The sequence below is a fragment of the Diospyros lotus genome, chromosome 11, assembly GCF_014633365.1.
Source record: "Diospyros lotus cultivar Yz01 chromosome 11, ASM1463336v1, whole genome shotgun sequence".
NCBI lineage: Eukaryota > Viridiplantae > Streptophyta > Magnoliopsida > Ericales > Ebenaceae > Diospyros > Diospyros lotus.
The window spans coordinates 23,532,360-23,552,767 of NC_068348.1; the positions used below are offsets into that span (position 1 = coordinate 23,532,360).

General features: G+C 38.9%; 1 protein-coding gene across 1 annotated transcript; it reads left to right on the forward strand.

Annotated features, from left to right (window-relative positions):
- The first annotated feature begins 395 nt into the window (after positions 1–395).
- On the forward strand, positions 396–20,135 carry LOC127813061 (probable ADP-ribosylation factor GTPase-activating protein AGD8). Its single transcript, XM_052353786.1, has 7 exons — positions 396–633; positions 716–834; positions 6,178–6,607; positions 6,792–7,052; positions 12,485–12,607; positions 13,873–13,974; positions 19,826–20,135. Exons 1-7 carry the CDS (start codon positions 562–564, stop codon positions 19,931–19,933), a joined length of 1,215 nt encoding a protein of 404 aa, XP_052209746.1. The 5' UTR covers positions 396–561; the 3' UTR covers positions 19,934–20,135.
- Positions 20,136–20,408: the final 273 nt, after the last annotated feature.

Consider the following 20,408-nt stretch of genomic DNA (forward strand, 5'->3'; position numbering starts at 1 on the left):
AAAAAAAGTGTAAACAGTTTCAAAACAAAAAACGTTTTTCATTTCTATACTTCATTGGGTATGATTCGATACTTTGAGTTAATTTGTGAGTAATTTCTTATTATTTTAGTTATAGTTATTTAATAAAGTGAATAAACTCTTTTAAAATACTTAAATTTAATTTATTTAGTGTAGGATGAATTAAATTGTTATTTATTAAATATCTTATTTATTATATTTGGCCATAAACTAAGTTGAATAAAAATCCAAACTCAAAGCAAAACATTAAGAACTCAAAGTTATTATAAGATGGGGGGGGGGGGGGGGGGGGGGGGGGGGGAATGTGAATATCAAAGGGCTTTGGAAAATAGAAGACAGGTGCGACTAGAATATATAAATAGCCAGGATAGTGAGAAGCGGTGGGTACAAGTAGTAGATCTGCCACTCTTTCATTTCTGTGCAGCTGATCCGAGGAGGGTAGAGGTCGCTTCCGAAACCTCCATCTCCTCCCCCTCCTCCTCCTCTCTCTCTCTCTCTCTCTCTCTCTCTCTCTCTCTCTATATATATATATATATATATAACATGGCGTCGACCGAGAGCTCCACCGACAAGAACGCCGTTTTTCGGAAGCTCAAAGCGAAGCCGGAGAACAAAGTACGTGAAATTTTTTTACCAAGATCTGATCTAGATCTGGCTTTTCTCTGATGGATCTTGACTCTGGATTTGATTTTCCCAGATGTGTTTTGATTGCAATGCGAAGAATCCGACATGGGCTTCTGTTACGTACGGGATCTTTTTGTGCATCGACTGTTCCGCTGTTCATCGGAGCCTCGGAGTTCACATCAGCTTCGTTAGGTGACTATCGTCTTCCGATTCGTTGCTCTCTAGCATCGTTTTAGATAATTCCTGTCCAATTAACTTGTTTTACGTGACGATTGAGGTTGTGAGAACTTGCTGTGTCTTTTTTTTTTTTTTTAATTTTTAATTTGCTTGTCTTTGCTTATTTTGTGCTTGGTAAGTTTATTGGCTGTGTTATACATGCAAATACTGTTCTATTTTGCGTCTGAGTATCTCAAAGTCGGTAATTGTGCGTTTACGTAGATGGATTTGTCTGGAATTGTGTGGTTGGGCTTTGTTTCTTGAGGTTCGAGGATTAAGCTGTCCTGAACTGTATCAATAATATAATCATAAGACACTGTGTGGAACGTAGGGCTGATTGATATATATTTTTTTTAAAGTCTAATAGAGATAAAAATACAACTAACAAGGAGGTAGACTGCGGGTATGTGGTTGCAAGCATGTGTGGTTGCCTATTCTGCAGTAGCTTCAGTTTTATACATGGACGGTTGATACTCAGCTCTCTTTGAGTTCCTGGTTAGGATCCATTTATGCCCGGGGGAATGACCTAAAATAGGCCTCTGAAACTATGGCAAAACTAAGACTCAGCAGATCTGCCGAGGATGGAAAGGGAGAAAAAAACCACCAGAGAGAGGTGGCATTGATGTTCAAGTCATTAGGTCAAAGGGGTGCCTTCAGTGGGAAAGCTAAAGGCTCTGTAGTGGCCTTAGAGATGAGATGGGGTAGGGCTATCTTGCCAAGTTCTTAGACCATTCTGTTTGTATATGTTTAACAAGTGTTAAGGAGTTGTTAAATTCTAAAAGGGGCATGGTCCTTTTTATAGACTCGGGGATGGAACCCATCTTGATTTGATGCGAACCCTTGCCAGGTACAAGCGGCGCATCTCCTTGGTCATGAAATATGATAATGAGGGAAAATTTCCCTAGGTACATGAATGATATAGCCTTTAGTAGGTTTGCTTTATGTAAACTTCTAGTTGCTCCTCTCAAGACTTGATTCCCTATGTTGCTGTTGAGGAAGAGAGGGATTGAATCATAGTTACCAGGTTTGTCCTTCCCCTTGGAAGAACCAAATCTGAATCATGCATTCTGGTTGTGGTTTTTTTGCAGCCCTGGAAATGCAATCTGGATCCCCAAGAATGGGGATCCCAAGCCATGTATGAACTCAGCTAAAACAGTTTCATATTAGGGAAGAAACCTATAGTCAAAATAATGTTAAAAGAAAATTAGAGAAAGAAAGCTTGCTTACCCTGCTTTATTATATATGCTATTGCATTTTGAATTATATTCTACCCTTACTTCTTGTCCATAGGATTCTTCAATAATAGTAGAAAGGAATTTGGGACTCTGTAGCTAGCTCTTTGACCAAAATATGGATATATTAAAAAAGTAGTGTTCTAAAACGCGGCCCAAGCGGCAACCTAGGCATTAGGTAGCCCCCTGCTGCCGCGAATACACGCAAGTTGGCATCCGAGACACCGAGCCCGATTAATCGGGCCCAGGTGGCGCCTAGGCGGCAGCCCAAGCACAAAACGACGTTGATCCCCAAAGAAACCCCCCCTTCCGTACTTCGCGTGATACTTCAACCTTCTCCTCAAAGAAATCCCTAATTCTCCTCACTCCTTCCCCCTTTACCGCTGCTGCTATAGTCTACAACTATTGTCTCTTTTCCCCATCGCCACATTGCTGCCACTGTAAGTAAGTTTGCAACCCATTGTCATTTTCTTCTCCGAATCATTCCTGTCGTCGTTCTCTTCTCCGAACCCAACCCAACCCATCTTCGCCGTCGTTCTCTTCGTCGTCATTTTCTTGTACTATGCAAAGTCTCCAACCAGAAGAAGAAGATGAATAAGAAATCAATGAATTTGATTTTGAATCCGATGAGGATCGTGTGTTGGAAGAATATGGAGAGGAAGAAGTCCAATTAGATGGTTAGATTCTTCGGATATGGTTTATGTTGCATTATTGTTGCTTTTGCCTTCCTGAACCCGGAACTAATCTACAATAGTTTATTTTCTCAAATTTAATTCTATTATTTCACTTGTCTTTCCAGCTTTGATTTACTTGAAAATAACATCAAATTACATGATACATCAAAAAGTTTTTAAAAAACACACACACACAGAGTTGCCTAGGCGCTAGGCCCCAATCTAGCGCTCAACTAGTGCCTAGCACATTTTAGAACATTGTAAAAAAGAATGCAAAAAGAAACTTCTTTTGAAGTTGAACTGGAATCACAATGATTGATTTTCGTTGGCTTCTTGCAGCACTACATGGTGAAATCGAAGAAGATAGCAGGTGAGTGAAGATTGTTTTGAAAAGAATAATAACAAAACAAATAAACTAACCTCTATGATAGCAAAGTATCAGTCCAACTAACTTTGACCTGAATACAATTATAAAATGTATCACAAGCATTCCCCGATCATACCAGAAATTTAGCTTATTAACGCACCTCATACCTATTATTGTACCATGACTCAAAACATACCATGTTCTTGGTCACTATGGATTTTGAATGTCCAGCCTCTAATCTGCAAGTTCATAAGGACCCAAATTGGTGTGAGAAAAAATTCCTTATGTCCGTGCTTGGCTCGTCTAGTACATGAGAAACTCTACTAAAGCTATACTTGACTTTATGCCAAGTCATTAATGTACTTAAAAGTGTCTTATTGTTGAGATTCTGTTGGTTTATATTTTCTACTTTTATGAACTCATGTAACATGGTATGAAAGTCTACTGTTCTTTGAAGGATGTATGTTTAAATCCAGTGCCATCATTTTGATCTCAATACAATAGATAATTGGAGGGATTTATTTTTTGTTGTAGTTTGCATCCAGTGTAAGCACCAGTGAAGTCCATAGTATCAAGCGGCAGATTATTCTAAGTATAGTTATGTACTTATGTATTGGGGTTATAATAGGAAATGTGTAGTCTTTTATTTCCCTTGTAACATCCGCCCATAATGTCTATAAATAGAAGACATAGGGCAGTCATTTGTCATGCGATCATTCATTCTAATGTGTGAGTGCAGTGTGTGAGAGAAAAGCTAGAAGAAAGATAGACTTTGTAATCTCCAAGATTGACTATACTCGTGTGTATGTGTGAGAGGGACTCTCATGTACTGGTTTCATTCATTCTTAGTGGATTTCATAGAGGATCTGAAGGCTGGATGTAGGACTGTTTATGCGGTCTGAACCATGATAAATCTTGTTGTCTTCACTGTGTGGTTTGGTTGTTTCTATCCCTAATTTCTTTACTGTTTTCAATTCCGTTTTTTATATTTATGTTGTTGTGATTGATTTCGGTGAGAGTGTGTGAGATGGCATTGAATAGAGAGGATCCTAGAGCTCCTAATCATAACATTTTTCTTTTGTGAATATAATTTCAAGGTGATTATGATTATGATTATGATTATGATTATGTTTTCTCTAACATATTTGAATACCTTTTAACAATCAACTCTAAAAGAGATTGGGAGTTAGCAATTACATAAGCTTGCTATCCACCAAGTCCACAGTTGTTTGTACTTGGTTTGTTTGTTTAACAAACAAATTTGAGCGAATTTTTTGTGTATATTCAATCAATCAAGATTAAGATCTTCTACACATCTCTTTTCTATATGTGAGAATAAGACTAATTCAACTAGGAAAGATATTCTAAAGGGAAAAAAAACAATATTTATTCTGAAGAGAGTAATAAGTAAAACTCTGAAGTTTTGGGTCACAATAATGAAACTAATCCTTGGTGATCTAAGAAGTACTTGTCTCAGAAAGATCTCTAGCAAACAGGAAAGTAACAATAACCTCCATAAAAAGATGCAATATCCTATGTTTCAAATCTTCAATTTGGTTGTCAAGCTATGGAGAAGGGGTGGAGGATGAGAAAAATATGCCTAAGGTAATGATGCAGAACAAGTGGAAGGCCCTTGTGGTTTGGGCATTTTGCCCAGCCACACTATGCAGTTTGTTTTTCACCAAAGAGATCCCTGTACTTTTCCTTTATTTCTAGGAACCTCCTTTGTTACAAATGATGTTAATTAAAATGATATTAAGTTAAAATTAGCTTCTTCTTCTTCTTCTTTTTTTTCCAATCTCCTTATCTAGTTAAAAAAAATAAAAAATAAAAAATATAAAGAAGAGAAGCAGCTCACTAGAGGACTGAAACAGTGCTCGAGAAGGGGAGCTTTGCTGGAGAAGAGAGGAGCTTCAATCAAATCAAGACACCTTACCGCAGAAACCCCAACAAAACTTCTATGGTGGAATCAAAATCAAGTACCCACATTGCTGCTAGCAGCACCTAACCACAGGGAGGGAGGGAGAGGTCTGGAATGGTTAGGCAGTGCCCTGGTGGAATGGGTCTCTGCAACTATGGCAGCCATTAAAGGAGACTCAGCCTTGCTGCTGGTTACCATCAGAAGGAGCTTGCTTGGCCATTGAAGGGAGGAGAAGTACCGTGGGGTACCCATCATGATTGAAAACAGGTCCCACTTGCTGCCACTGGTCCACTGAAGAAGAATGTTCCACTGAGATCTTCAGTGAGAAAGAATGCCAATCTCTGTCAGAGGAAGGACCAAGAGAGGAGCCTCCACTGCAGTCAGCCAGAAGTGACCTTAAAATGATCCCATCAGTTGCAGACACTCATTCTGTCGCTGCACTGCCTCTCTCTCTCCCCCTCTCTCTCTCTGAGGGACCTTTTTGGAAAAAAAAACAAACAAGAGATGCCTGGGAATAAGGCCCAAACCACAGGGTGTGTGGGGGCAATTTCCCCAAATATTATAACAAATTAAGATACACCATTTGACCATTGGACTCTTATCTTGTCTAGTGCATATGCTATTCATGTCAGACGTGGGTATGGAAACCAAACATGAAGTGTTGTGCTTCATAGGCTGCTAAGGTTCCCAACTATGAGGTATGCGATATAGCAGTGCTCTAGTTACACCTAAGGTGACAAGGACATTCTTAGCCATGCAGTTGATTCACAAGGTATAACTATTGCCAGCAGGTTCAAACTTGCAGCTTTATGCAAGGACAAAGCAATGCGGTACCTACCTTCTGCAAACTCATCTACCACTCTAATTGATCACTAGGTCTAGTCTGTTATGCTGGAAAGCTGAGTTCTTTCAACTGTCTTTATGTCTAGTCCTATCTAGCAAACTGAGAAATGAAAGATGTCATTAGTGGTGCATCTTGCCATATAATGTAGTTTTCAGTTGTTGTTCTATATGGAGACTGATGTTTAAAGTGTCCATCTTTTGTATGTCTCTCTATTTTTCAGGTCCTTCCTTTTCTGGAGGTGATTGCTTATTAATCAAGAGGCTTGGTTTTATTTGTTGTAGGTCTACCAATTTAGACACATGGACTCCAGAGCAGTTAAAGATAATGAGCTTTGGAGGAAACAACCGCGCCCATGTTTTCTTCAAGCAGCATGGATGGACTGATGGAGGCAAGATTGAGGCCAAGTTTACCTCAAGAGCTGCTGACTTATATAGACAGATACTTGCAAAGGAAGTTGCTAAAAGTTCTACTGAAGACACAGGCGTGCCATCGTCCCCAGTTGCTTCTCAGTCAATGCATGCCTCGAATGGCTTTACTGATAAGATTGCAGAAGCACCTAAAGAAATTTCCTCTGTGAAGCAAGAATCTTCTGATGTCTCTGTTTCACCTAAAGCTTCTCATACAGCGTTTACTTCATCTGTTAAAAAGCCTCTTGGTGCCAAAAAAACTGGAAAGTCTGGGGGACTTGGTGCTCGAAAGCTAACTACTAAGGTGAATATTTACTTTTCCTGTAAGAAAAACTGGTTACCTCATATTACATATGAACTGATGATGTAAGTTAATATTTTTAAGAAATTCTCTCACTGAAGGTGTTACTTGATGTTGTACAATAAATTCTATGTTCCTATAGCTCAATGAAACACTTCAACTCAAGGAAACACTTCAATTATTTCAGCCAAGTGACAGTCTCTATGATCAGAAGCCTGAGGAACCTCCTTTACAAGGTCCAACCTCAAGCAATAGCACCCCAACATCCACTTTGTCTTTTACCTCGCGTTTCGAGTATGTAGATAATGTCCAAGCTGCTCCCGTGAGTTCTGATGGTACACAGGTGATCAGCCATGTAGCCCCTCCAAAGGCAACGAGTTTCTTTGCAGAGTATGGAATGAACAGTGGTTTCCCAAAGAAAACAGGCTTCAGTTCATCCAAAGTTCAAGTAAGCTATATGATTTCTGCTTTGGTTTCTAAGCTATAGAACCTGTTTAATGTGATTGTACCTGTATGGAGAGACATTTTCAGGGTCTCTACCCTAGTTATTTCTGGTTAATTGAGTTGGTTTCTGTCACAATATACACATGGTTGCTGTTCTTGTTCAAGGATTGTAGGGTTTTTGAGCATTAACATTTAATTATCTCAATGTGAAGGTGTTGATAAAACTTTATTTTCTCCTGCTTTGGACTTCATCAATCTGTTAACTTCTAATGATTTCATTGAAAGTCCTGGTGAAACTTTATTTTCTCTTGCTTTAGACATCATCAATCTGTTCTTATTTCCTCTTTTCTCTTTTCTTTTCTTTTTATCTGTCTCCTTTATTTATTTAACCTATTGGAGATTGATAAGGAATTTCAATCTTCTTCATATCAATCAGCAATGTCCATCACTATGAGTTTGTGTTTCCTTTATTGGTTTTTTATGGGAACCTGAATGCTTTAGCCTGGTTTATTAGCTCTTATATTCATTTCCTTCTTTCTTTAGAGTTATGCAAAGTCAACTGCTGAGCTATTTTTTTACCAATTTTACATTGTCTAGGACATTTTAGTGGTTTTTCTGTCAGAGAAGAAATTAATTTGAAAACCATTTTGTGATTTTTGTTCCACAAGTAATTTCTGTTTCTGGCAAACCTGTTCTATGCACTAAAAATTGAATACTTTCGGTGCATTTTGGAATTATCTATTGGCACCTAATCTAATTCATTTTACTTTAATTTCTTGTTAGCATTTTCTTGTATTCTGTCAATGTTGAATTCTTTCTTTGTTGCTCAGAAAGTCTGGTTTACCATCTATCTACTTAGCCTTTGCTAAAAGCTTGACATGAGTTGGTAGCACTTTTTAATTAATTACTACCCATTAACAAAATGTTTGCCTTAATTTGTCTAGATGCTATTAATTAGTCTCACTTGTTTCTCCAACCTGATTAAGAGAATCCATTTTGCTTGGTAATGTGTTGTTTCATGTAAGAAGCCCTAGCCTCTAGCTGTTTTTGATTGTACTTTTTATCATGATATGCACTTTTTTATAGTTTATTTGATAAACTTGAGCCTTTTACAGAATTAACTTTGTCTTGGCATACATTATTTGTTTGATGTTAGCTTCTTTGTGTGGCTTTTCTTTCTTGGGATCATGTGCAGTAATTTGTGTCTTTTTCAATACTCACTTGTAAAAGGTATATTTTGCCATCAAATTAATGTGCAGTTGGGCTGATGCTATCAGTTTGACTTCTTAATTTGCAATGGGGAAGATACTAAGAAGATAATAGCCCATATTCATTTTAAATATTGATCCAACAGTTTTTGTTTGTGAGTCTCCACTAATTTCTCTATTCTATGCTGGTCAATTTGTCAAGTTTCTTTCCTCAATGAGTCATACAAGTTACCAGCTGTGAGTATAAGTGACGCATCATCCTTGGGTAGCATGTGAAATGACCCTCGCTTCTGCAATTACCAGTCCCTATCATCCCTCCCTCTGTGAACTGGGCCTCATATGACTACAAGTGCTAACCTGTGAGGTGGCACCCAAATTCAATCACTCATGTGAGACTGAAGATTCAATTAAGTAATGCATGTGTGCCTTGCCCAAATATCCTTCTCAGCACGGTCCATAACTCTCTGCCCTGCTTCCCTTGGGCCCCTATACTTGATTGGCTCAAATGGAGCATTTTGCTCCCTTGCTCCAGATCTCCCATGCACTATAAGCTTGCTCTGAGCACCTCTTTTAGAGTTTTACTTGATCAACAGAACTGTGTTGGAGCACTGCACTTACCATCAAAGGGCCATTTAGTTCCAGAAAGCATCTTTCAAATTTCTATCTCCAATTTTCTACTTCATTTCTAGTTTTCCTTTTCTATAGAAAATTTGGACAAATGTGCTATGTTGTTTGATACGGAAAACTATTTTCTTATTTCAAAAACTAAAAAATATGTTCCAAATAATTATATAAAACATGTTTTCAACTGTTATATAATGCAATATGTTTCTATTAATAATTATATTATTATTATAAATTAATCCTGTTGAGAATCCCACATCGCCTCCACAAGGGAGACCTAGGCTATATATAAGGAGGAGGATCCCTCCACCTGTTAAGCTAGTTTTTTAGGTTGGAGTTCTACCTTTAACTTCTCACATGGTATCAGAGCTAACCCTTGGTTATCGTGGTCATGGACCAGTACCCTGCCCGATCACCTGAGCATGTATCAGTTACTGGAGAAGTTTCGGCGTGGAGGGAGTGTTAAGAATCCCACATCGCCTCCACAAGGGAGACCTGAGCTATATATAAGGAGGAGAATCCCTCCACCTGTTAAGCTAGCTTTTCAGGTTGGAGTTCTACCTCTAACTTCTCACAAATCCTATCAATACAATATGTAAAGATATTATAAATATTCTACTTCAATGATAATAATTTATTAGTAATATTGTTATATTAATGTTGAGTAGATTAATAATATTATAAAATTAATATCACCAAAACATTGATTCGTGATATTATTAATATTACAATATTGACAATAATCATTAATGATATTAATTATAATCTTTACCCTTTTTAAAATTTAAAAGAATTATGATATTATAGTAAAAAGTTATTGATCATTAATAAAATTTTTGATTTATTGATATTATTATTAGTACATTTTAATTTTCATAATTTTTATTATATATATTGATTTTTAATGTAAATATAACTAGTATTGATTTTTTTTCTGCATAAAAATAACTATTTTTTATTTTATTTGAGCTCAAATCTCATGTATCTGGGGTGAATTACTGGTGCGAGAAGGGGAATGAAGCCAATCTTTCCCGCCATTTCTTGATCATCACACTTCGTTCTTGCTGTCTGGATAGGTGGCTCAGAGCTTTCAGTGCAGCATCCATGCATAATTTTTCTCATTTGAACACATTCTGAGTTTACTGTTTTATGTGAACATTTTTTTCTAGAAAACACTTGTTGTTTTCCAGAACTGAACAGACCCTAAGGATGCCCACAACTTTTAGGCTCAATTGAAGGAATTCTGGACCTGAGTGACCCACTTGCCATTATAAAACCCTTGTTGCAATGGTTTTTTGCACCGATGATGCTTGTGGCCTTCAAGCATGCTCTCTTCATAGATGCTTGAAGATTATGGAAATGATCTCATTTACAACCTAGGTTGTCTGGGTCTAGGTCTTCATTCACTAGAGATTTTTAGGAACTTGTAGGTTGGAGGCTAGAGTTAAGGGTTTGTTGAAGGCCTCATCCTCCAACCTTTTAAGGGGTTTCTTGTTCCTCCAACTATGAGGGGATCTCATCTTGACTAAGAGGAGAGAGTTCAAGCACTTGATAAATTGTGGTCCTATACCTTATTCTCAGGTTCAAAAAAGATTGTGCCGGTACTGCCACTACATTGATGAGAAGTTCTCCCACTACTTGTGGGAGGGTTAGGCCATGATAAATTGCCCACATTTCTTGGCGTGAGTGATCAGGTATGATTTCCCCCCCTGCAATTGGGTCACCGGCCTAGGTTAAATGATCTTTAAGCCCTAAATCTGACCTTTAGGAAGTCAGAAACTCCTGCTGCCTCTCTCTCTCTCTGGTGACTTTTCTTGCCTCTACTTTCTTGATTCCAAAAATCTATGTGCCTAACTGCTACTTTGATTCATAACAGGCATCCCTCTGCCATCTCACCTTCGGCCTTTGCATGCATAATTATCCAATAATGAAGAGTGGTATTTCTTGAGCACCTTTGCCAACTCAGAGACTGCCTCATTGTCCTAGGCTTTATTAGTCTGTTGAGCAATGAACCTTCACTCTAGTTTATGCTTTCGAGCATTTCGTGCCCCGTCTTTAAGATGCTGTCATAATACTGACAATTCATGCTTAACTATGACTTAAAGCACTGGTTCTGACTCTTATGCTTTCAAGTGAATGTGTGATGGAGGGCATTGGCAACAGCCTCTAAAGACGCATAAGAGGCGCCTTAAAACTGGTTCTGGGGCCCAAACATTGATTTGGGATGTGTTGGATGAGGAAGAGCCCTCCTAGAGGCTCTGATAGACTTTTTTTTATGTTTTATGCATTAGGGTATCTTTGTCATTCTGCATGTATGTTTCCTGAAGTCTTTTTTAACTCTATTTGTTGTGTTTGGGTTTTATTTATGGTCTTTTCCTAGTCTATTATTATTAATTTCAGTTTAATATAAAAAGTGCAAAAAAGACCACAGAGCTCCTATGAAGAGAGTGGATGAAATGGAACACGTGTTCGGCGAAACAGGTAGAGGAACGCCAAGAAAAATTTGGTGGGAGACATTTAGGTTTGATATTAATTATATGGACCTTATAGGAGATAAGTCCATATATGATATATAGAAATGAATGAAAAGCTAGAATTCATGTAGCTAGGCCTACATAGTAGGATAAGGTCATGGTATGTAGTTTCTTAATAGGAAAATGATTTTCCTAATGGTAGTAGGAATAGCATTACTAAGACTATAAATACCATTATAATCTCTTTTCTAGCAGTGAAAGCAATAATTACCTATAGTTTTCCATAAGCATGTTATGCTTTCTTTGAATTATGTGATGCAATTTCTGTTAGGAAACCGCGACCGTGCAGCCAACGCCTTTGATCCTGTTTGTTTTCAATCCGCAGAGACGCAAGCGCGAACTCTTATAAGTTAGTCCACATGATTGGCCCTTTCCACAACGTCCCATATGGGCCTCTATGTTTTATGATCGTCAAGTATAGATTGCGATAAATAATCACGACAATTATTAATGACAAATAAAACATAATGCCTTTGTAATAACAATTGATTGAATAAAAAGAATCACAATGAAAAATACGATCATTTACATAAAATATAATTAGCTTTTGGGACATAACACTAACAATTTTAATCCAAGGTGTGATGCCTAGAAGATTTCTCTCTCTTTTCTAATCTTTGAATTATAGAATCATATTTTCAAACTCTACTTCCAGACCTCTCTTCAGCCCCCCAAATTTCATCTTTTCACCCTCTAAATTGCCTACCAACCCATACCTAAACCCTAGACTTTTCAACAAATTTCCGTAGCCTTCTAACCTAAACAAGCCTCCGATCACTAGTTATTCTCATAATACCAGATCTGTCCTACCTCAGAATCAGAATGTGAATAAACTGGTTTAGGACTAAAAAACTAAAATTTGATTGAGCAGCTGTACCGTTATCTTGCATAAGGTCTAGAATCGTTGGCCTTGTTGCTGCTTTTATGCTTAATTAAATATTATGATGACAAATTATGTACTTCTAGAGGTCGAGAATTTATGTAGCCAACACCACCTAGTGGGATTAAGTTTGTGATTACTGTTGTTGTAATGACGAATTCTGTACTTATCTAAACATTGTAATTTTCAGGTTGAGGAAACTGATGAGGCAAGGAAGAAATTTTCCAATGCTAAGTCCATTTCATCAGCCCAATTTTTTGGAGATCAGAACAAAGCTGCTATGGATGCTCAAGTTTCCTTGCAGAAATTCTCAGTAAGGCTTAAAATAGAACTATTCCCTTCACTTCAGATTCTTGATTATTCTCTCCATAGCAAATAAAGGGGCATACTTAATATGAATACTGTTGCATATTGTGCTACTGTGAGCATGTCAAAATTGATATGTAGCTGTAATTTGGTGTTAGTACACTACTTAAACAAGGAATTCCATCACTATTTGTATGAAAATTTGGTGGAACAGCATGTTTAGAATTAGAGAAATGAATATTTTCCTTCTTTTTGGCTTTTCCTTTTGAATTTGCATTTTGTTATTTCTTCTGGAAATGGTAGATGGTAGGAACTTGTGATTGCACAATTAGCAACTATTGGACATCGCAGCAAATACACATCAATATTAATTATAGGATTACATATGTTTGCACGTACATCTGTAAGACATCTATCACTCTCTCTATCATCGTTACACTACCAGGTTACACCCAATGATTCAACTGAAATCCAGAGGGTTGGGGTTTCACTCTGAATGAGTAGGCTAATGTTCAATAAACAGACACCCTCAACCAAAATTTGTTTGAGGTTATGATTTCTTCCTTCTAAAAACTTTGAGAAATAGCCTCCTGTGGCACAATCCTGAATATGAAGTGGAAGTAGTGGCAAACAACTATTACAGTTCTCTACTTACACAGATATAGAATATTGATAAGCTAGAATCCATGAATCCAACCCCATCTATTGTATACTTAAATAGAATTAGTAGTTGAGTCTATTGTACTGTTGATCCAACCAAGCACTTTCACCTGTTTGATATCTAATTTAGTTCTTATAACTGTGCTGCCTATTATCGTTTTTATTTTATTACTCTCCTTTTTTTTTTGTTTCCCACCTGGTGGGATCAAAGCATGTCATTTTGTTGTACTCTCCTTTTCTTCTTCCATTTTTATGTTTTATTTTGCTTCCCAACTCACTGTCAGCTGTTGTACATGCAATGCCTGTTTTCTATCTTTTCAACTTGCTTCTCTTATGCTATGTTTGGTACTAAGACTTTCAAGACAAAAAAGAAACCAAATTACTTGTGTATTATTTATATGCCCTTTTCTCCACACGTCCTAGTTCCAAAAATGTTGGGTATTGTTTCATCTTGACTCTACTCAGTTTACTTAAGCAGAGATGATATATGAACCGTAGTTATATCTATTAATTTGCAATTCGACCTAGCACTCCAGAATGTTAACAGAATTGTAGAATTTTAGGAATGTAGAACTTATTTATGTATCGATGTTCACCTCTACCTGTTTTCAGGGTTCAACTGCCATATCTAGTGCTGATCTTTTTGGTGACACAAGAGATGATTTGCCCCTTGATCTTGCTGCAAGTGACCTCATTAACCGTCTCTCTTTCCAGGTTTGTCATGTAACTTTTGGTATTCTTATGTGTTTTCTTTTTGTAACATATGGTGTCTGTCACGACCCTAGGGGAGGAATATGTAATATTGTAAAAGGTAGGGTTAATGGGGAATTAAAAGAACTAAGCAAGCTGTAAGCGGATAATCCGTTGGGTAGTTATAGTGGTTTAGCTAGCTAGAGGCCTTATAAAGCAAGGGCCTACAGCATTAGAGGGTATCTTGGAAGTTAATAACAAATTCCCTTTCTTTCTTGATTCTATCTTCTCTCTCATGTCTGTTATTCTCGTCTTTCTATCATTCTTACATCTGAATTCTACCGATTTTGCAAGCCCTATTCTCAGGCCTTGACAAAGTGGTATCAGAGCCGTCGGTGTGGCGGTGGGGTAGTAGCAACAATAGCAAAAGAAACAAGTGCAGCCCAGCGCAGGCGGAGATCGCAAAGCAATGGCGGAAGGAACGCGGCTGAGACAATTGGAGGTCAGATTAGAAACTATGGAATTTGGCGTAAATAACACCCAGGATGTACTGCGTTAAACAAGGGAAGAATTGGTGGAATGGAAGGAGCTCATGCAAGCGACCACAGAAAAACAAGAAAAGGTAGAAAGATGCCAAGAATCGTTCAAAAGTGTCAAGAGACAGTGGAATAACAAGGGCAGAGGATCAACAGCATGTTAAATATGTTGGCCTCTCTGCCCCAATTCCGGCTATCGCCAGAATTTCCACCGAGACAAACATCATCACCAATATTGCAGCATCCCGACGATCGTTTGGGCACAGAAGTAGCCATGGAAAAGGCGGAGCAGCAATTACTTCGAGAGAATGCGGGAAGAAACGGCCAACCGATGTCACACGGCCATGCACCTACTCCCAGATTGGAAATACCACTATTTGAGGGAAAGAGTCCAAGATGGTGGTTAAGGCGGTGCGAACGATTCTTCCAGCTCTACCAGACGATGGAAGACCAGAAAGTAACCTTAGCGGCAGCATACTTGAACGAAGTAGCAGATTCTTGGTACCAAGGGTGGGTCCAAGACGGAGGGCTGCAAGGGGGGTGGAGAGCTTTCGCGAATGGCCTGTGCGATCGTTTTGGAGAAAAGAAGATGATAGATGTGATTGAAGAATTTAGTAAATTGAAGTGAGAAGGTACTATAATGGAGTACCTTGCCCGCTTTGAAGAACTAAGATCCCTGGTATGTACGATACAACCCGGGCTCACTGATCAGTATGTAGTATCAATTTTCGTGAGTGGCCTAAAGGAAGAACTATGGGCCACAGCAAAGATGATGACTCCAACAACAGTGAGCCAGGCAGTGGAAAAGGCCAAGCTTCAAGAAATGGTTCTGGAGGCCATTTTCAAGAAACATAAAATTCCTTATAAGCCAAGTATATTGGCCAGACAGTATGGGGGAGGAAGTTCTAGACCTTTGATAACATGGCCTAATTAGGCAACGGCCAAACCAACGTTAAACAATAATGGAGGGAAGGGCAGTTTGATGGAACAAAGGAGACAGTTGGGGTTGTGCTTCAAATGTGGCGACAAATATGGGTCGGGTCATCAGTGCAAAAGACAATTGATGAAGATAGAAGGCATGAGCGAGGAGGAAGAAGGGGAAGAAGAAGCAGAACAAGGCAGGGCAGAGGAAGAAGCATTGCTAGAGGACGAGGAAGAAGTTCAGAGAGAGGAAGGAGGAGAGATTTATTTTCATGCATTAAAAGGCAGCCCACTGGGACAGATAATCAAAGTTAAGGGCTAGGTGGGAAAAAGGAAGCTGATGGTGCTAATTGACAGTGGAAGCACCCATAGCTTCCCTAGCAAATCAACTGCTGCGGACCTAAAGTGGCCTTTGACAGCCACAACTCCTTTGTCGGTTATGGTAGCTAATGGCAGTCGAATGTTCAGTCACTACAAATGTGTGGGATTCACATGGATTATGCAGGGACAAGAATTCGTGGCAGATCTCAGGATTTTGGAATTAGGTGGGTGTGACATTATTCTTGGTGTGGACTGGATCAGAATAGTGAGTCCCATTTACATTTGACTTCAATAAATTGGAAGTCACGGTGGAAATTGAAGGGAAGAAGTTAACCCTAATGGGCAGCCTAGAGCAAGGAGAATGCAAGCTTATTGATGGAAAGAAAATGCAGAAGATGATGGGAAAGAAATGGGGGCAAATTGCACAACTCTATTCCATAAGATCTGTAAAAGTGGAAGCGGAAAACCAATGCCAGGAAGGATCACCACCTGCAGATTCACTGGAAATGCAAATCGCAAGAAAGGTACAAAATTCGGATAGTTTACATTCAATTTTGGTAGAGTTTAAGGATCTGTTTGCAGAACCCAATTCCTTACCTCCCCAAAGACCCTTAGACCATGCAATCCACCTCAAACCAAATTCTGCCCCTATTAACATCCGACCGTATAGGTATCCATCCATCCAGAAAACAGAAATTGAGAAACAAGTACAAAACATGTTAAACTCGGCCATTATATAGCCAAGCCAAAGTTCTTATGCTTCTCTAGTTCTCCTTGTTAAAAAAAAAGATGGAACTTGGAGGTTTTGCATAGACTATAAACAACTCAATTCTAATACCATCAAGAACAAGTTTCCCATACCTTTGATTGATGATCTACTGGACGAACTGTATGGTGCAAACATATTCTCTAAATTGGACCTTAGGTCCGGTTACCATCAAATTAGAATGGCACCATCCGATATACCTAAAACGGCTTTTAGAACTCACCAAGGCCTCTACAAATTCACTATTATGCCATTTGGTTTAACCAACGCCCTGGCCACCTTCCAAGCATTGATGAATCAGATTTTTCTACCGCATTTGAGAAAATTCATCCTAGTTTTCTTTGACGACATTTTAATCTATAGCTCAGACCTTAACCAGCACCTATCACACCTTCGAACAGCATTTGAGATCCTTAAATCATATCAATCGTTTGTCAAGCTTTCCAAATGTACTTTTGCTGCTAAAGAAGTTGAATATTTGGGCCATATTATCTATGGTGAAGGGGTGAGAACAAATCCTTAAAAAGTGGAAGCTATGTGCGAATGGCCTAGGCCTAAAACAGTAAAGGAGTTGAGAGGATTTTTGGGTTTGACGGGGTATTATAGGAAATTTGTGCAGCATTACGGAATGATCAGCAAACCCCTCACGGAGTTGCTCAAGAAGGATGGCTTCTAGTGGAACCCAAAGGCTGAAGCAGCTTTCATTGCCCTTAAGAAGGCCATGTCTGTGGCCCCGGTCCTTGCCTTGCCAGATTTTTCCAAGTCTTTTACAGTGGAGATTGATGCGTGTGACTCGGGAATTGGGGTTGTCTTGGTACAACAAGGGTGACCATTAGCTTTTATAAGCCAAGCCCTTTCCCAAAAGCACTTAGGCTTAAGCGTGTATGACAAGGAACTTTTGGCAGTATTGAAAGCCATTGATAAGTGGCGCCACTACTTAGAAGGCAGTCCGTTTGTGATCAAAACGGACCATGAAAGCTTGCAGTTTTTAGCGCAACAGAAGCTGCACACGCACCTTTAGCGGAAGGGAGTTTCAAAAATCATGGGCTTGGACTTTACTATTCAATACAGAAGGGGTAAGGAGAATATAGTGGCCGATGCCCTTTCTAGAAGAGATGAGAATGCAGTTTACAATTCTATCGTAGCTATAGTGGCGGAGTGGATGGCAGAGTTGGCAGAAAGTTATGAAAAAACGAAGTGGCTCAAGGAAATAATGGCACAATTGGTGGTTAATCCGACTGCAATTCCTAATTATACTTTGGCGAATGGCTTGATAAGGTATAAAGGACGATTGGTGGTAGGAGACGACATTGCCCTAAAAGAGAAGATTCTGATAGCCCTACACTGCTCTCCAATTGGTGGTCATTCAGGAATTCGTGCCACTTACCAAAAAGTAAAGCAACTTTTCTTTTGGCCGAAACAGAAAACTGAAGTAGTGAAATTTGTGATGGCTTGTATAGTATGCCAACAATGTAAACATGAACAAGTACCCTATCCTGGTCTACTACAACCCCTGGCCATACCACAACAAACATGGGACAGCATTTCGATGGATTTTATAGGACTCCCTAAATCAGAAGGCAAGGATGTTGTTATGGTGATAGTAGATCGATTCACTAAGTTTGGGCACTTCCTCAGCTTATCGCATCCCTTTACAGCTAAGGACGTGGCCAGGACATTCTTGGATAAGGTGGCCAGCTTCCATGGAGTCCCTAAAACCATTATATCGGATAGAGATAATGTTTTCACTAGTACATTTTGGCAGGAGTTATTCAAGAAGCTGGGAGTAGGATTATGTATGTCAACAGCCTACCATCCTCAAACGGAACGCCAAAAGGAACGAGTTAACCAATGTTTGGAGGCGTATCTGAGGTGTATGTGTTTCAACCCCCCCAAGAGCTGGAATAAGTGGCTACCATTAGCACAATGGTGGTATAATTTCACTTATCACAGTGCCATCAAAAGAAGTGCCTTCGAAGCTATGTTCGGATATCAACCTCCATTACTGCCTGCCCTGTCAGGAGCGCAACCTACTATGGTTGATGTAGAGCAGTACTTTCAATAGAAACAACAATTGTTGGGGGTCCTTAAAAGAGAACTAGCTATTGCCCGCAATAGAATGAAACAAGCAGCAGACAAAAGACGCAGTGAGAGGAATTTTGAGGTTGGAGACCGGGTATACCTCAAGGTAAGGAGGTTTCTGCAACAACCCTATACATCCCTACCAGTCTCTAAACTGAGTCCAAAATATTTTGGACCATATCTAATTGAGGCTAAGGTAGGTCCAGTGGCATATAAATTACAGCTGTCGGAAGGAGTGAATTAACATCCTGTATTTCATGTATCCTTGCTTAAAAAGGCAAGAGGAGAACTTGTGGCTACAGGACAAGACCTACCATTTGCTACAGAATAAGAGATAATCGAACCTCGAGCAGTGCTGAAAAAAAGGGTACAATACCAAGGACAGCTACCCTTAGTTCAAGTGAGGGTGCAGTGGTCTCATTTACCAGCAGGCAACACCACATGGAATATCTTCCTGATCTACTGAAGCAGTTTCCTAGAGCTGTCGGCCTTCTTTAGCATTCTTGGGACAAGAATGGTTTGAAGGGGTAGGGATTGTCACGACCCTAGGGGAGGAATATGTAATATTGTAAAAGGTAGGGTTAATGGGGAATTAAAAGAACTAAGCAAGTTGTAAACGGATAATCCATTGGGTAGTTAGAGTGGTTGAGCTAGCTAGAGGCCTTATAAAGCAAGGGCCTACGGCATTAAAGGGTATCTTGGAAGTTAATAACAAATTCCCTCTCTTTCTTGATTCTATCTTCTCTCTCCTATCTGTTATTCTCTTCTTTCTATCATTCTTACGTCTGAATTCTACTGATTTTGCAAGCCCTATTCTTAGGGCTTGACAGTGTCCAAGCCTTCAACCTGATTAATACCCAGGGATCCATGCAAACCACCCTGTCCACCTGTATCGGTTAAGAGTCCACCCAAGCCAATGGTTAATCCCCATAGATCCGTGCAAATTACCCCGTCCATCTTTATAAATAAGAATCCACCCAAGCCAATGGTTGGCGTAGCCAAGGGAGAAACTAGCAGTACTCATGATTTGAAGCTAGGTCAACCTTGTTTGTGTCACTTCTTTACAAGTTGTGCTGCCCCTTGCGGTTTTGGTATTCTTATGTTTTAGTAGAATATGTAGACTGAAGAATTACTGGCGTATTGAAGTCTTGCAAGAAAATGTCTAGTCCCGGCATAGGCGCATAATCTTTACTTTCAATTATCATGGTTTTTTCATATTTTTTGTTTTCTTTTTTGGGGTTCTCTGCAGGCACAACAGGATATCTCTTCTCTTAAAGATATGGCAGGAGAGACTGGGAAGAAGCTAAGTTCCCTGGCGTCCACTTTAATGGCAGATCTTCAGGATAGAATTCTGTGAACCCTCTGACTTGTGTGTTTAAATATCATAAACCAAAAAAAAAAAAAAAAGTTTGCTACAGCAGAAACCGATATATTATGCAGTGTATGTAAGAGTTAAAATTCTTTTTCTAAAGACGAAAATAAGATTTAAAAACTGTGCTATGCTTATGTTATCTTAAAGCTGGCATTACTTAATTTTCTAGTTGAGAAATCTTTGTCAAGACCGGCCATGTATGCTTTTGTTTCATTTAATTAAGGAATGTTCAAAGTGTTTTTTGTTTGGCCCAATTTTCATGCATTAATGTTAACCGTCTAAACTTTTAGTGGTGAGGGAAAAAAAAAAAAAAAAACACCCTTAATGAGTATCTTCAGTTTGGCCTTACTATCAATTACAATATTCCTTATTGAAATTAGTTGATATGTGGCTGTTTTGAGACGTTATAGCAATATCTTAAGTGAGTATTGAATTTTTAATTATCCAAAAATGCCTCTTT

Excerpts from the sequence above, each read along its gene's own strand:
- LOC127813061 (XM_052353786.1), top strand. The coding sequence starts at position 562 with ATGGCGTCGACCGAGAGCTCCACCGACAAGAACGCCGTTTTTCGGAAG. Across the intron at positions 12,608-13,872 it reads TTTCCTTGCAGAAATTCTCA|GGTTCAACTGCCATATCTAG; the intron begins GTAAGGCTTAAA and ends ACCTGTTTTCAG. Across the intron at positions 13,975-19,825 it reads TTAACCGTCTCTCTTTCCAG|GCACAACAGGATATCTCTTC; the intron begins GTTTGTCATGTA and ends GGTTCTCTGCAG.